The sequence below is a fragment of the Cynara cardunculus genome (assembly GCF_001531365.2).
Source record: "Cynara cardunculus var. scolymus isolate 2C chromosome LG 17, CcrdV1, whole genome shotgun sequence".
Classification (NCBI taxonomy): domain Eukaryota; kingdom Viridiplantae; phylum Streptophyta; class Magnoliopsida; order Asterales; family Asteraceae; genus Cynara; species Cynara cardunculus.
This window is the reverse complement of record NC_037544.1, coordinates 1,589,841-1,605,859: the sequence shown is the minus strand read 5'-3', so window position 1 is coordinate 1,605,859 and position 16,019 is coordinate 1,589,841. Positions and strand designations below refer to the sequence as shown.

General features: G+C 30.5%; 1 protein-coding gene across 1 annotated transcript; it reads left to right on the top strand.

Annotated features, from left to right (window-relative positions):
• Positions 1-8,993: 8,993 nt before the first annotated feature.
• On the top strand, positions 8,994-12,975 carry LOC112501277 (transcription factor bHLH123). Its single transcript, XM_025104990.1, is given in 8 exon segments — positions 8,994-9,217; positions 9,632-10,082; positions 10,085-10,303; positions 10,424-10,519; positions 10,717-10,782; positions 12,248-12,313; positions 12,490-12,543; positions 12,829-12,975. Coding segments are annotated over 8 exon segments (1,323 nt in total).
• Positions 12,976-16,019: the final 3,044 nt, after the last annotated feature.

The window sequence follows — 16,019 nt, the reverse complement described above, 5'->3', positions numbered from 1 at the left end:
CAACAGGTTCACCGAGATGCACCAGATGAATTCTTTTCTAAACTGCAATTTATGGGTGGACATGAAATTAAAAGAGATCAATGGCTCAAATCTCTTCTTACGCTTCTCACCATAACTTCACTTCTCACACGATCATTCGCCTATATATATAATATTAATTAATAACTATATCTATTATATAAACACATCGAGTCTGTAGCTTGTAGCTCAATTGTTAGAAAAGTGGGTGAGTAGACTTTTTAACTCAAATACAAGATAATGCTGAGTGAATAACAAAATGTCATCTCTCATTGGTCACTTTGAAGGCATGTTCCGTATGAGACTGATTAAGATTACTTAATCAATTTTGTTGTTTAAATATAAACACGTGGAAATAATTATCATCACAAAATTTGACAATCAATCATCTTATTCCCTTAATAATAATAAAAAAAAAAGAATTAAAATTGACTTGTAAAAGGTAAAACTAGTATTGTTGTCATAATCAAAAAAGAGTATTGAAAATTTTGTGTTAGCTGATCAAGAATCTTACTCAGTAAGAACGAAGGCAATAATCGAGAGCTTACCCGGTAAGTAAGAGTGACGATTCTTACCACAGTTAGCGCTTACCGGGTAAATTATTACATATAATATCGTTTTAGTGGATCAGAATCTTACCCATTAAGTAAATGATAGTGTTGAATTTACCGGTGAGCGCTTACCTGAGTAAGCGTTTGGTAAACAACCCTTTAAATTAACTAAACATTCTATTAGAATAGTTTATAAAATTTAGATTTATAGAATCAAATTATAAAACATTCTATTTAAAAACTAGTATTGTTGTCATAATCAAAAAAGAGTATTGAAAATTTTGTGTTAGCTGATCAAGAATCTTACTCAGTAAGAACGAAGACAAGAATCAAGAGCTTACCCGGTAAGTAAGAGTGACAATTCTTACGACAGTACGTGCTTACCGGGTAAATTATTACATATGATATCGTTTTAGTGGATCAGAATCTTACCTACTAAGTAAATGATAATGTTGGATTTACCGGTGAGTGCTTACCTGAGTAAGCGTTTGGTAAACAACCCTTTAAATTAACTAAACATTCTATTAGAATACTTTATAAAATTTAGATTTATAGAATCAAATTATAAAACATTTTATTTAAAAACGTTACAATAGATTTATAGGACGTTTTTAGACGCTTTAACAAGTGTTTTAAGATGCTTTAAAAATAAAGTGTCTTATTAGGTTTTTTATATGACATTTTTTAGAAGTGTCCTATAAACCCATTTCTTATACGAAATTTATGTTTATAAGATACTCTTTCAAATAATGTCGTATAAAATAGTTAATAGAATATTTTATTTTAAAAACGTCCAAAAAAACGTCTTATAAATCTATTGTAACACTTTTAAATACGACACTTTTTGGTTTGTTCCTATAAACTTAAGTATAGTAAAGTATTTCCTTAGAAGGCTTCTACATTTTAGACGACGTATATAAAGTAAATTTTGTTACACTGTTCCTGAAACATTTTAGCTATTTATACAACATATAGATGGTCGTGACACTGAAGCAGTGAGGTTGAAGTTGATTGTTTTAGGCGACAGTTATATATTAGCCGAACGGTTTTTGCCGAGTCAACTCATTTGCAACTGTATTGTATCACTTTAACGGTTGTTTCAAGTCATGGTAACTTTTTTGCTATTGTCGTGGTTCCGAGTAATTTTTGATTGTCTGGTTCATCTCTTTGTCATCAAAATTTTGATTATGAAATTGTTTAAAACAGATGTTTCTAATACATTTTAAAATATTATCACAGACAAATCCTTCGAAATCCCATGGAATACTGATTACCCATGTGTGATTTCAAAATCATATGTTTGTGAGATTTCAATAAAATCCCAAGATTTCAAATACAGAAAATATTTCAAATCAAACATGAGTTTGAAATGGAATTTAACTCCAACCCTGTCAATATCATGATCCTACAAATCCACCGGGACCTTAAAGTCTGTATTTTATTTTCACTCCTAGTTAATGGAAAATATATATAGTTGTTAGTCAGTAATTATTTCATAGCAGTCTCATTAGACCGTACATCTTTCTTGGCATATCCAAATAATAGGTAGGAGCATAAACTGAAACATTCTGGAGCTACAAAGGTAGTTATTAAATCGTTAGCATCGTATAAAAAACATTCATCCTATAGCAGTTGTTAATACGAATAAGAGAAACTCTGTTATAGCCATTTCTGTACATTCAATGTACTCTACGGATAAAGTAATACATAAAGTTGAACGTAGTAAAATAAGAAATTGGCCAATTGTACAAATAAAAAAAAAATGAGTAAATTACATATTTGGTCCCTGTGGTTTGTCGAAAATAATACTTTTGTCCTTGTAGTTTAGAAATTATAAAATAACCATCGTGATTTGCAAAAACATCTGGATTTGGTCTATTCTTTTAACCGTCATTAAAAAAATCTTTTAAATGAGGGGTATTTTAGTCCTTTTATCGATTTTTTTGTCTTGTATCCACTCAAAAACCATAGAACCAAAATCATAAATCGATTTTGATTGGGTAAAAGACAAAAAAAAATGATTAACGATGTAAATGTTTCTTATTTAATGGATTTTTAACGACCGTTAGAGAGAAGGACCAAATCTGAACTTTTTTCTAAACTAGATGGTTATCTTATAACTTTAGAACTGCCGAAACAAAGTGCTATTTTCGACAAACCATCGAAACCAAATTTGTAGTTTACTCTAGAAAATGCAAAATTTAAGGACTTTCTGTAGTAAATGAAGTTTAAGGACCAAACAAAGAAAATACTCAAACCACAGGGACGAAATATGTAATTTCTGAAATTTTATTTATTTATTTATTTAATGTTTTAAAAAAGAAAATATTGAGGAAGAAAAACGTCGTCCTCAGGTCCGGACAACAAGGGTAGACGTTGGGACCCAAAAAAGTGGCACGCGTATGCGCGTGGACCCCACTCGTTGACTAGTTTTGACTTTTTTTTATATTTTAAATAATTAAAAAAAGTCAAAATGAAAGGGACGATGACGTAAGTGATAGCAGTCGTCTTCACCACCACCACCTCCGCCGCTCATCACCAACTCCGCCGGCTGCCGCCTCCATACCCTCTTAGTCTTCTTCCACTCAAAATTTTATTATTTATTTAATTAATTAATTGATTTATTTTATAATAAAATAATTGGAAGCCCAAAAGCCTTGGCTGATCATGAAATTCACTACCATTTCTATGATTTTTTTTAATTCACATCACATTCTACTTTCTTTAAATAACGATTGCATCTTCTCCATCTCCACAGTTTTTATTTACAGAATAAAGATCGTGTGAGAAGAGAAGTTAGAGGCTGTTTGGCAGTTGCTGAATGGTTCGGTACTGAATAATTAAATGGTTAGAATGATTAAGGGGCTCTCATGATATAGTACAAAATAAAATATAATTGTTTGGTAATTGTTTACAATGAAATCAAGGCGCTTAATGGTTAAGGGAAGCCCAAGATACAAAATTATTCTGAGGATTTTAGAACCATTAAGAGACAACTTTTTTTTTTTGTCAAACAACGATTCAGATTCTGCCTTTTAATGGAACTATTAAGAGGTAAACAAACAACCCCTTAATTAACATGTTTGTATATAGGGGTTTAATGAAATGAGAACTAATTAACTTATGGTAACTGTAAGATCCAACGTTAGCCAATAATTTAAGATGATTAATATTCTTCTTAAAATAAAATAGAAGTGTAAATTAGTAATTTGGGTTGATTATTCAATTTTATATAATTAGTTTAATATTCCAATTTACGTTAATTAGATTAGTTACTTTATTACACACACACACACACACGGACACACAGGGAACAAAATCCGGTGGCCTCCTCCGGTCATCTTGTCCGACCAAGACGCCGTTTCCAACTACCATCTCCCTTCCCCCATCCCCGCTACTGACCACCATCTACATCTACACACACACACACACACATATACAACGTACATATCATAGTGATACTACAGTTTGTATCACAATGGTACCACATTTGGTATCATAGTGGTATCGAAGTTTACTTGGTGTGTTTTTGATATCACATTGTGAATCTTGATGTATTTTGAGTATCACATGGTATTCGTCAAAATAAGGTTTACCGGAGATTGGAAGCTGGAGAGATAAAAAAAATTTAAATACCTAAAATGCTTTTTGGTTGAGATTTTATCTCACAATTATCACAAACTAACCAGTTCTCCATTAAATAAACCCTCCCCCCTCTCTCTCTCTCTCTCTCTCTCTCTATATATATATATATATATATATATATAGACATATATACGCTATTTTTTCTTAATTGTACTCTTTCAATTGGTGAATGTTATTTATGACACGACATATCAAAAGTATAAATACTGATATAAGTAACGATAAATCCTATGAAAAACACGATCGCATGTCAGTAAAATGGTTTTCATGTTGAATTAATTCATGGAGAGTGAATTGTCCCTACTATTATATGAACAAAAACCATATAATTTTTTAGGAAAAAGGATTGAAAAATAATTGGTAAATTATGGAAAAGCATAAAACATCATGTCATAAATTCTTGAAGTAGATGGTAATCATTAACATTGTTTGGCATTGTTTTTCACAATGTCTTTGCAACACATTTACATTTTGCTTTACATTATTACAGATTCTGGTCAATAATCAGATGTCAGATATGTCTAAATTTTCTAATAACTGCTTTATATAACTTAATTTTGTGAAATTAAGTAATTATACGTCATATATAAAGATGTTACAATAAGTTGATATAACTTCTTTAGACATCCTAACAAGTTTTTTAAGACGTTTTTGTAATAAATTTGATAAGAAAATAGAACTAACGAGGGTCACTAGACCAAACATTCCAGTCTAATCTGGAACCATTTTTCGAGCATGTTCCTAATCTTGAAAAAGCTCACAAATGCACCTCGTTAACAGTAAGGTAAATTGTCGTATGTTTCCCCTAGAAAACTGATCTGTTTCTAGCCCGCCAAAGAGCCCAGATGAACACCATGATGACAACATTCAAGATGTCCTTTATTGGCTTCATAAGCCGAATCAGCCACTGAAAGGAGATCATCCATTGTGTCGCATCGTGAGGAAAGGTTGTCCACCATCCGTGAAGAACGATTGTCACCTCTCGATCCACCTTGCGTTGAATCATAATATGTTTTATTTTAATAATTTCTTAAAGAATTTGTTAGGACGTCTGATAACATTATATCAACTTACTGTAACACATTTATATAAGACTCACACTTGTGTTGAATAAGAAGTTATCTTAAACTTTGAAAAGATTTGTAATCAACAGCTTCTACAGTTATTTATGATACAGTCATCCGTTCGAGACCCGACATTTACATTACAATTTCACATGTTAAATTCTATATGAAGTTGCATGATGAGGATTCTAAATTTGCATTAAAACGGATGAATCAGAAATTATATCAAATACACATAATCACAAGTGAATATACATAGAACCAATACTGATCTAATAAACAATCACATGTGATTTGTGTATAATATGACATCCTTGTTAATGACTAACTGTGATTGTGTACGAGTACAATTGGATTATACATTTTTTTCACTTTAATAAACATATGTTGTTTGACTGTGCACATGATAACACCACTGTTATTTGATCAGGCACACAATCACATGTAATCGTGTATTTATAGCATCATAGTAAATACACTTTGTGAGTTATTTATGAGACTCTTTAGACCGGGAGTTATGAAGGATGTCTCAATTCTAAATTGTGAGTTGTTTTTAGGAGGGAAAACAAAAGAAAATAAAGCTGGTTTTCCTTCCAAAATAATTAATACAATTATAAAATTACATTATGCCGATCAATTATAATCTCCTACAAAATAAATATATACAATCATATGAGTGCTTATGGGTTGGGTTGATCGGATTGAAGACATTTGAATAACCCAATCCAATGCTTGCGGTTTGAAAAATCTTAATTCAACCCAACCCAACCGAACCCAAACCAAACCAAGCCAAATCAAAGTGCAACCCAACTCAACCCAATCTAAATCGTACGGATTGGTTGGGTTGATACTTTGGTACATTAAAATATTCTTCTAGTCTTGAAAATGCTATTTCTCTACTCATAGGTTTCTTTTTCATCATCAACAATTTGATACAACTTATCCATACTTCTTACGTATATGACATTCAGTTAGTTTTCTCAATTTACATATATATGTTCACAATTACTGAACATATATACGAATAAGTTATATAGAGATGTGAATAGATTGAAAATATGTATATATGAATAACGTACATGATAGTGTAATTGTCCAATGTATATATTAATAGAAATTCAACAACCATATTAAATTCAAAAAATAAAATGATATCGCGTTCATCGGGTTGGATTCAAATAATAGTAACTCAATATCAACCCAATACATATGTTTTGAAAATTTTACAACTCGATTAGATATCGGGTTGCTTTGGATTGAGTTATTTCGCGTTGCATTGAGTTGGGTTATTCGGGTTTTTAAGCACCCCTCTAGACAATAGGACATATTTGCAAAATTGAAATATTTCTTTTTGTTCTTTTCCTCGACATTTTTTCCTTCTTAAATTCGAGAATGCAATGTAAATGTGATTAAAATAAACGACTTGCTTTGTTAATAACTTAAAAATATTATCGTTATTTTTAGCATTTGATTAGTCGAAGCAGGATTCCGAGTTATAATTTCCGAGATTTCATAGATACCGCCAGTTTAAGTCAAACGGTTTCGAGTAAAATGAATTTCTAAAAATAATGTAAATTGTAAGAATTTGAATTTGCATACACATGTTAATTAATTAATCACTAATTACTCAACAGATTATTAACATAAATCAATCAATAAATGGATTAAAAATATAAATAAATTATATAATATGTGATTTGATTAGCATCTTATTTATAAATTTAAAAAGCAAAAGTAGAATTGAAGTGATGTGTTGTCTTCTTTGTATTCATTCAAATAAGATATTTGGCTTCATATATATATATATATATATATATATATATATATGATGTTCATTATTTAAAATAAAAACAACAAAAAAACATGTTTTTACATTTTTATCTTATAATTGTTAACCTAACAAATTAAGAACTGTGATAATACTTCAAAAGATAAATTGCATGAAAAAGTAAAGTAATTTAACTTAATTTCTATTTTGGGTAACGTACTTTCGAAACTTATATTTTGGTACATAAGATGTAAGGTTTCAAACATTTAAGGTTCTGGATAACAGGTTGAAGCATTAACCGGTTAATTTGTTGATGTGGCATCTGATTAATGCTTTAGCAAATAATACTGAGTTGGATACAACATTACTCGTCACATCAGCATGGTAACCGGTTAATGCTTTAACCGGTTACATGGGTACTTAAATATTTAAAACTTTACATCTTAGATACTAAAATGAAAGTTTTGAAAACATATTACCAAAAATATGAATCAAGTCAAAATATGTTACTTTTCATGCAATTTGCCTTACTTCAAAGCTTCAGTTTGTAGGTATCATATATTATTTCAACATCAATAATATGGAAATAAGAATGAAAAATATATAAAAGACTGATAAAATGTTATTTCACAAACGATTGAAGATTAAAATCAAGATTCTTGTACAAAAACTTCATTGAACATATTAGGGTTTGATCATAGTATTTATAGTGTTAGGGACTATGTATAAGATGATATAGGGACTGGATATAATTCAAGAATCGTGTTGGAAAGTACTTTTCGAATACAATAATTCGACCCTATTATCCTTTGGGTTCACGAATTTCGTATTGAGAAAATTCTTTAGATTATTCTCACTTTTCCAAAGGCTGTGAAAAACGAGATATATATATCAAGATTCTTGTTTTAGATATTTAAATGAGAGATAGACGGTTATTGACGGGTCATTAGCGGTTGAATGGTTATAACCGTTAATGGATAAGGTCAAAAGATAGTTACAACATAGTTTAAAGTTCTGGAACATGCATCTTCAGCGATAGTTGAAGATAACTTCAGCGTAAGATGATCAATAGCTGAAGGCCTCTCAACGACAGCTGAAGCCAATCGGCGATAGGTCGAACATCATCCACTGCCAAGGGGCTTAGCCCCTTGGAACCCCGTCCCCTTGATTCCTACTTTATGGCGATCTAAGGTGATAGAGGCAACAATTGTAAGTGTGCACTCCGCACCACCTAACTTACATATATTTGTCTTAGCACCTTAATCAAGCTCAAGTAAATCAAAATTACATAAAAATGTTTGATGACACTAAAAAAACCAACAGATAGTCAGAGATTCTTGTTTGACTATATATATATATATATATATATAGAGAGAGAGAGAGAGAGAGAGAGAGAGAATCAAAATAAAAAAACACGATAACGACAAATTCACATGTGATTTTTCATTAAAATCACATATGATTATGGAATATGTACATGCTGTACACAATGCAAATCACATACCACATGTGATTTTTTATGTGATTTTAATCTAAAATCACATGTGTTTTCTTATTTAATTATCGTTAACATGACCTTATATATACATATGTGTATATGTATATACGTATATCACATAACAATAGATTTTTTCTATCGTTGATTTTCGTCACTGATACCTTGTTTTCCAGCAGTGATACAATCACATATTCAAAAAGAAAAGCATTGAATCAGAAAGACAATGAATTGAAACAAGGTTTTGACCAATTGAATTTGATTTTCAACAAGATATTTATGTTGTCTACTCCATCATCCATCCATCTCACTTGAAGAACTTAACAAAAAGTCAACTTTATTTCTTTCCCACACTCTAAATCTCATCTTCAACCACATATAAATACCAACATCAACCAAATCCTTTTCATTTCATTTGATCAAGAATCTGATAACATCTACATATCCAACCCATGGCTGATAACTGGTGGGATTCATCATCAAGAACAAGGCCTTGTTTGGATTCAGTTTCTGTTACCAGCTCCATTGACCTCTTCCAAGATACCCATGATCATACCACCACCGCCGCCGCCACCACCACCGCCACCGCCACCGCCACCACCAGCTTACACATGATGGGGTTGGGACTTTCTTCACAGTCACTTCCACAGTCGTTGGATTGGAACCAAGCTTTGCTGTATGTCCACTAACATTTCTTGATAAGTTTCTTTAATTTCTTTTTCTTTATTGCATTTATATTTAATCCTTGAATTTCCTTCTCTTTTTCATCCACCAAATGAAGGAATATAAGGATTAGGTTCAGAAAAAGCTGTAAAAAAAAGGTGATAACCGTTCATCTTGACGGGGCATTCACATGTGCATATTGGTAATCTGTAAGCATTTGTCCGGTATGCACATGTGCATGACATGCATAAGAAACAAGAAATAGTTTCAGTTATTAATTTGTATGCACATGTGCATTTCGTTAATGGTTACCAAAGTGTTCCTCAGTTTTTTATTTCTTATTTTTATAGTTTTCCCTTGACCCGACCCTGTATACGCGTGTGTGTGTGTGTGTGTTAAAACTGTTTACTTTGCTGTAAATTTGTAGTCGGGGAGATCAAAAAAGCAACCAGAGTGGTTACCGGAATCTACTTCAAGATCAAGATAATAATTTGAGCTCGAACACAAACACTTTTCAGCTGGAAAATAACCAATGGAGATCACAAAAGATGTATTCGGCTAATTCACAAGATTCGGCATCCGATTTCAAGCAAATTAACGTCGTTAGGGGATTTCAGTTGGATCAACCGATGCACGACAGCGATAACGAAAGCATAATCACATGCCAAGGACTCAATTCAAGCTTCCAAAGTATGGATTTATATGGAAGCCCAGCTTCAACTATAATGCAAAGTTTATTCGGTTCAGATAACAACAATCAGCAACAAGATTCGGGTTTCGATCAAAACCAAGGAATGAGTTACTCTTTGTATCAATCAAGCTATGGCAGCATGAACATGCCTGGCGGTGGGGGCGGTGGTNCGGGGAGTTGTCGTCTTCTAACTGGTCCAAATTTCCTCCTCAACCTCAAGAGTTTGCCATAAATGCACATCCGAAAGTACAGCTACCAATAGCGGACATCGGGGGCAACCAACTGCACTTCTCTAACAACGCACGGTTTTGGAATGCATCTGGTGGGGGCGTAAACGATATCCGATCAGGGTTTTTCCCATCTTTGCAAATGCAATTGCCCTCTTCAAGCTTTGAGGATAAACCTAAGGTAACAAAACCTGCAAACCCTAATGAAAAAGAGCTAGGGTTTCAGTGATCTTGAAACCCTAAATTTCCATATTCTGTCTGTTTTTCGTTGAATCAATTTGTGCTAAAATTCACGTCACAGATGACATCCAAAACAGTGAAAGAAAGCAGCAGCGAATCATCATCAAACAAAAGACCCCGAACCGAAACCCAATCACCTTTAGCGGCTTTTAGTAAGGTATATATGATCATTGTCTTTTTAATTAATTAATTAGTGTATTTTAAAACTAATTAATTAGGTATATATATATATATATATATATATATATATATAATGCAAATAAAAAGGTATTAATTTGAAGATTAATGATATAATAAATTGTTGTGTGATATATATGCATAAAGATGACAGAAATTTGTGTTTGGATTTTTCAGGTGAAAAAGGAGAAGATGGGGGACAGAATCACTGCACTCCAACAATTAGTTTCGCCTTTCGGAAAAGTATGATCAATTTTTTGAATTCTCATCTTTATGGATATAATATATATATATATATATATATATAAGAGCAATCAAATGAAAACCACCTTCATTTGTACAAACCGTACAAATCACTCTCATACGTCGATTTCATTGTTTAATCTTATGAAAAAATTTCATGAAATTGTTTAATTTTGTGAAATTGTTTCATATAATATTTTTTTTGATGAATTTGTTTCATATATGGTTATGAAATTGTTTCATATAATACTTTTTTTGATGAATTTGTTTCATATATGGTTATGAAATTGTTTCATATAATATTTAATGAAATTTTAATGAAACTGTTTCATGTATTTCTCTAAAATTAAAATAACGAAGATGATAGTATCCATGATCAACACCCTCCACAATAAAAATGGTTAATCAACCTCTCATAATTACAAAAAAAAAATGAACAAAATGAAAAATTTTGATTGGTTGAATGTGGTTTTTATGGTTTGTACAAATTGGGTGGTTTTTATTTAAACACTCCTCTATATAGATATATGTGTGTGAGAGAGAAACACCAGTCTGTTTTCGTGAGACTCATGAGACCACTTTTTTACATTTGAAACTTCACAGCAAAACGTTGTAAAAATAACCTTCACAATGTTTTTGCTCTGAAGGTTCGGCTTCTTTTTACCTTCACTGTGTTTTGCTGTGAAGTTTCAAATATAAAAAAAATGGTCTCATAGGTCTTACGAAAATAGTTTGTTCTCACGTGAACCCAACCATATATATACATATATATATATATATATATATATTGGGTTAATTATTAGAGAACTTTGTATATCATGAGATTATCTTAAAAAACTTTTTATCTTAAGGTATTGTTTTACAACATTTTTTTCCATCTAAGACTAACATTTAATGTATTAATGAACATATATTTGTTTCACAATGTGTGCGTATCGTATGTATACGGTTCACAATGTGATTTTAACGTGTAACTTTTAGTTTCACAAACAGGCTAAAAATGTTCACATTTTGAAACAAAGACATATGAAACAAATGTATGTTAATCGATATTCTAAATCCTAGTCTTAGACCAAAAAAGAATATGAAATATATATATATATATATATATATATATATATGTATATTGTCAAGTTCAAATGAAAATCAGAAACAAATTAAGAACTGAAAAACACCCTAATAATCGTTCATCTATATTGGGTAAGTATGCACATGTGCATACATATAATTTGTTTTGTATGGACATGTGTATAACATGTACAAATGCATTAAAAACAAGAAAAACATCTTCACTCATTTGTATGTACATGTGCATATCTTACAGATAAACGATTATAAAAGCGTTCCGTAGTTTTTCATTTTTCTGTATTTTTTCCTGAACCTCGTATATATAATTTAATTTCTTGATTTATTAATTATTATAAAGAATTCATGAAATCCAGTTTTCATGCTTCATTGGTTTCAGACTGATACGGCATCTGTGTTGTCTGAAGCTATTGAATACATCAAATTCTTACATGAACAAGTTAGTGTAAGTCCACCTTTTTACTCTAATTTTTATTTTCTTTAATTATTACAATTATATATAATTATTACAAAAAAAAAAACCCTTATAATAATATATATTCTACTGTATTAATTCATATTTAAAAATTAAATTAAATTAATTTTAATATTGCATCTAAAATTGTCATGATTTAATTCCAGGTTCTAAGTACTCCATACATGAAAAATGGAGCTTCCATAATGCAACACCAGCAGGTACGTATGAAAAATATAAGAAACATCCTAATAACCGTTCATCTGTTCAATATGTATATTTGCATACAAGTAATTGAAGATGTTTCTTGGTTTCTATGCACGTGTACATACCAGAAAAATTCTTGAGAAATTACTTGTATGCATATATGCATACCGTACAGATAAATTAATAGTTACTAGGGTGTTTCTCATTTTTTTTTCTTCAGTTTTTGTGGTTTTCCTATATATGTATGTATGTATATGGATTTGTTTCGTATATTTGAATTCGGATGTTAATTTATGTAGACGGTGGATAAATCAGTCATAGGACCAATTAGGCAAGATCTAAGAAGTCGTGGGCTATGTCTGGTGCCCGTTTCAAGTACGTTTCCAGTGACACATGAAACAACAGTTGATTTTTGGACGCCTACGTTTGGTGGAACGTTCCGATAATGTAATTAAGAGTCGGTTTATATATATATATATATATATATATATATATATATATACACATGTATGTATACATATGGGATTAATAAAATGAAAAATGAGAATAGCAAAATGCAAGTGGGGAGATAAAGATAGAAAGAAAAGAAATGGTGATAGAGAAAGAATTGAATGTTGGACAGGTATAGATAGAGGCAAAATGATGCAGCTTTGGCCAATATCTTTGTACAAGAATATAAGTCTTGTTGTAATAATGGTAGCCTACATATATAATCATTAATTACACTTACTTTGATTATATATATATATATATATATATATATATATATATATATATATACACAGAGAGAGAGAGGGGTTCATTTAAGGGAGAACTGATTAATTTGTGATAACTGTGAGATCTAATCTCAACCACAAATCAATGGATAAATTAGAAAACTAATATTTTTTGTTAATTTGACTTAAAATTTTAATTAAAGAACATTTTAGGTATTTTAAATCTTTTATCTCTCCTCTTACCTCCGATAAATACCATGTGATACCCAAAATACACCAAGATACACAATGTGATACCTAAAATACACCAAGTAAACTTTGAGACCATTGTGGTACCACTTTGATACCACTGTCACAGGTGAGTCTTTAATGGTTATCATCGGAGACGGCGTCTTGGTCAGACAAAATGACAGGAGGTCACCGGAGTGGTGGTGGGTGCCGGAGAAGGCCACTGGATTTGGTCCATGTACAGTGTCTATATATATATATATACATATATTAAAATAATTAAAGTAAATTGAACAATCAATACAATTTATTAATTTACTCTTTGTTTTTTTTAATAAATAACATTAATTATCTAAAATGATTGACTCATATTAAACCTCACAGTTACTACAAACTATCTACTTCTCATTTGATTAGGTCACTATATATATATATATATATATATATAGGGTATATTTCAAATGCAACATTGTCTATTTGTACAACCAAATACAATCTAGTTACTTGAGATATTTCTGAAAATAATGAGAGTTTATTGATGATGATTTGAATATTTATGGAATATGAATAAAACTCATTAATTATGATCAATACTTTATATTAGAAAACAATAAAATCTTTTATGAAATCACATATTCATCAAATTAAATGAACGGTTGAAATTAAGCGTTGTATAATAACTCATCTATATATATACACACACAGACACACGGTGGATTGGGAGAGATAAAATGCAAATCAAGTCATTTGTACAAACCATGAAAAGTTCATTAACTCAAATAATTTTTTTTTTAATTATAAGGATTGATTAATCATCTTTATTGTGTAGGGTGTTAATTATGAAAATTACCATCTTCATTCTATTAATTTTAGTGAACAAATTTTACATGGAAACAAAAATATACGAAACATTGTTATTTGAAAGTCTTATAAAAACAGTTGTTCTATAAGAAGATGGGTTTATAGGACTTTTTTTCAAAAGTATCCTATAAGATATTCGATGAGATGGCTTTGTATTAAAAATGTTAAAAAAGAACCTGTTAAAACATTAAAAAACATTTTATAAACTTATTACAACGCCTTTAGATAAAACACTTTATTTTTTAATCTTATACATTGAGTCGTATAAATCAGTTTAATAGGACGCTTTGAAATTAACGATGTCCTAAAAACCCAATTTTGTTATAATGTTTCCTGAAATAATCCTATATCATTAAAAAGATCCGTAAGCAAAAGGAGAAATAATAATTTTAGTGGAAAATCTCATGTTCTGTAAGTTTGAATCCATACGTTGTCAGTGTCCTTACGTCTATAAAGTTTCACCAAGAATGATTCCAGGTCATCTATGGTCATTCAGAGGATTAGTCAGTGTATCTAAGTTAACCACTAACACCTATAGTTTACAAGTTATGTATGTATGCATGTATGCATGCATGCATGCATGTATGTAGGAAAAAATGGAATTTTCCTATTGGAGGTCGGAGAGATGAGAGAGGAGGGAGGAGTTTTTTAAAAATACCTAATATGCCCTCTAATTATAATTTTAACTCAAACTACCATAATTATTAATTTCTTAATTTATCCGTTAATTTGTGGTTGAGATTAGACCTCATAGTTAACACAAACTATTCAGTTCTCATTTGATTAGGCTCTCTTATATATATATATATATATATATATATATATATATATATAGGCACGTTCAAATGAAAACCGTGCATTTCTAAGAAACCGTGTAAACCAATTTCGACCAATAGGAAAATTCTATTTTTTCTAATTAAAATTAATCAATAAGGGTATTTCAGTCATTTATAATATTTTCTATTAAATATGAAAGTTATTAATAAATCTTAATTAAGAAAACGTAATAAAGAAAATTGTATAAATGGTAACATTTAAATATTTAATTATATTATAATATTAAAAATTTGAATTTCATATATTGTAATCTTTAAGAATCAGCAAACGGGTCTTGATGAAACAATTGAAGTGTATAATGAAATCATCAAATCGTAGATGAACAAAAAAAAATCTAGAAATGAAACAGGTTTCATGAACGTGAAGCTGGTTCATGTTGCTAATAAATTATGTGAATCGAAATATTTTCATGGTGAACCCGTTGCATTGATTGTGTAGTTGATCCATTTAGTTAGTGAAGAGAAAATTGAAACCGGTGCATTTTGTATTTGATGCGTCATGAACTAAGTGCATGATGAAACGAATAAATGATTTTAATCTGCTACAGAATCTTGAAGATTGTAACATGTTCCAGAATCTTGAAGATTGTAAGGCTTAAATGAATGAATCCATCAAATCAGTGGTGAAATAAGAAAATTACTGTACATGAAATAAGTTTCATGAAAGTGAAACTGGTTCATGGCGTTCTTGAGCATGACTAGTGAAACGGTTGCATAATGTATTTGGTTCGTTATGAAATAATTGAATGATGAAACGGATACATGAAGAAACTGCTCCAAAATCTTGAAGATTGTAATATGCTTTAGAATCTTTAAGATTGCAAGGCTTAAAGGAATTAATGCATCAAA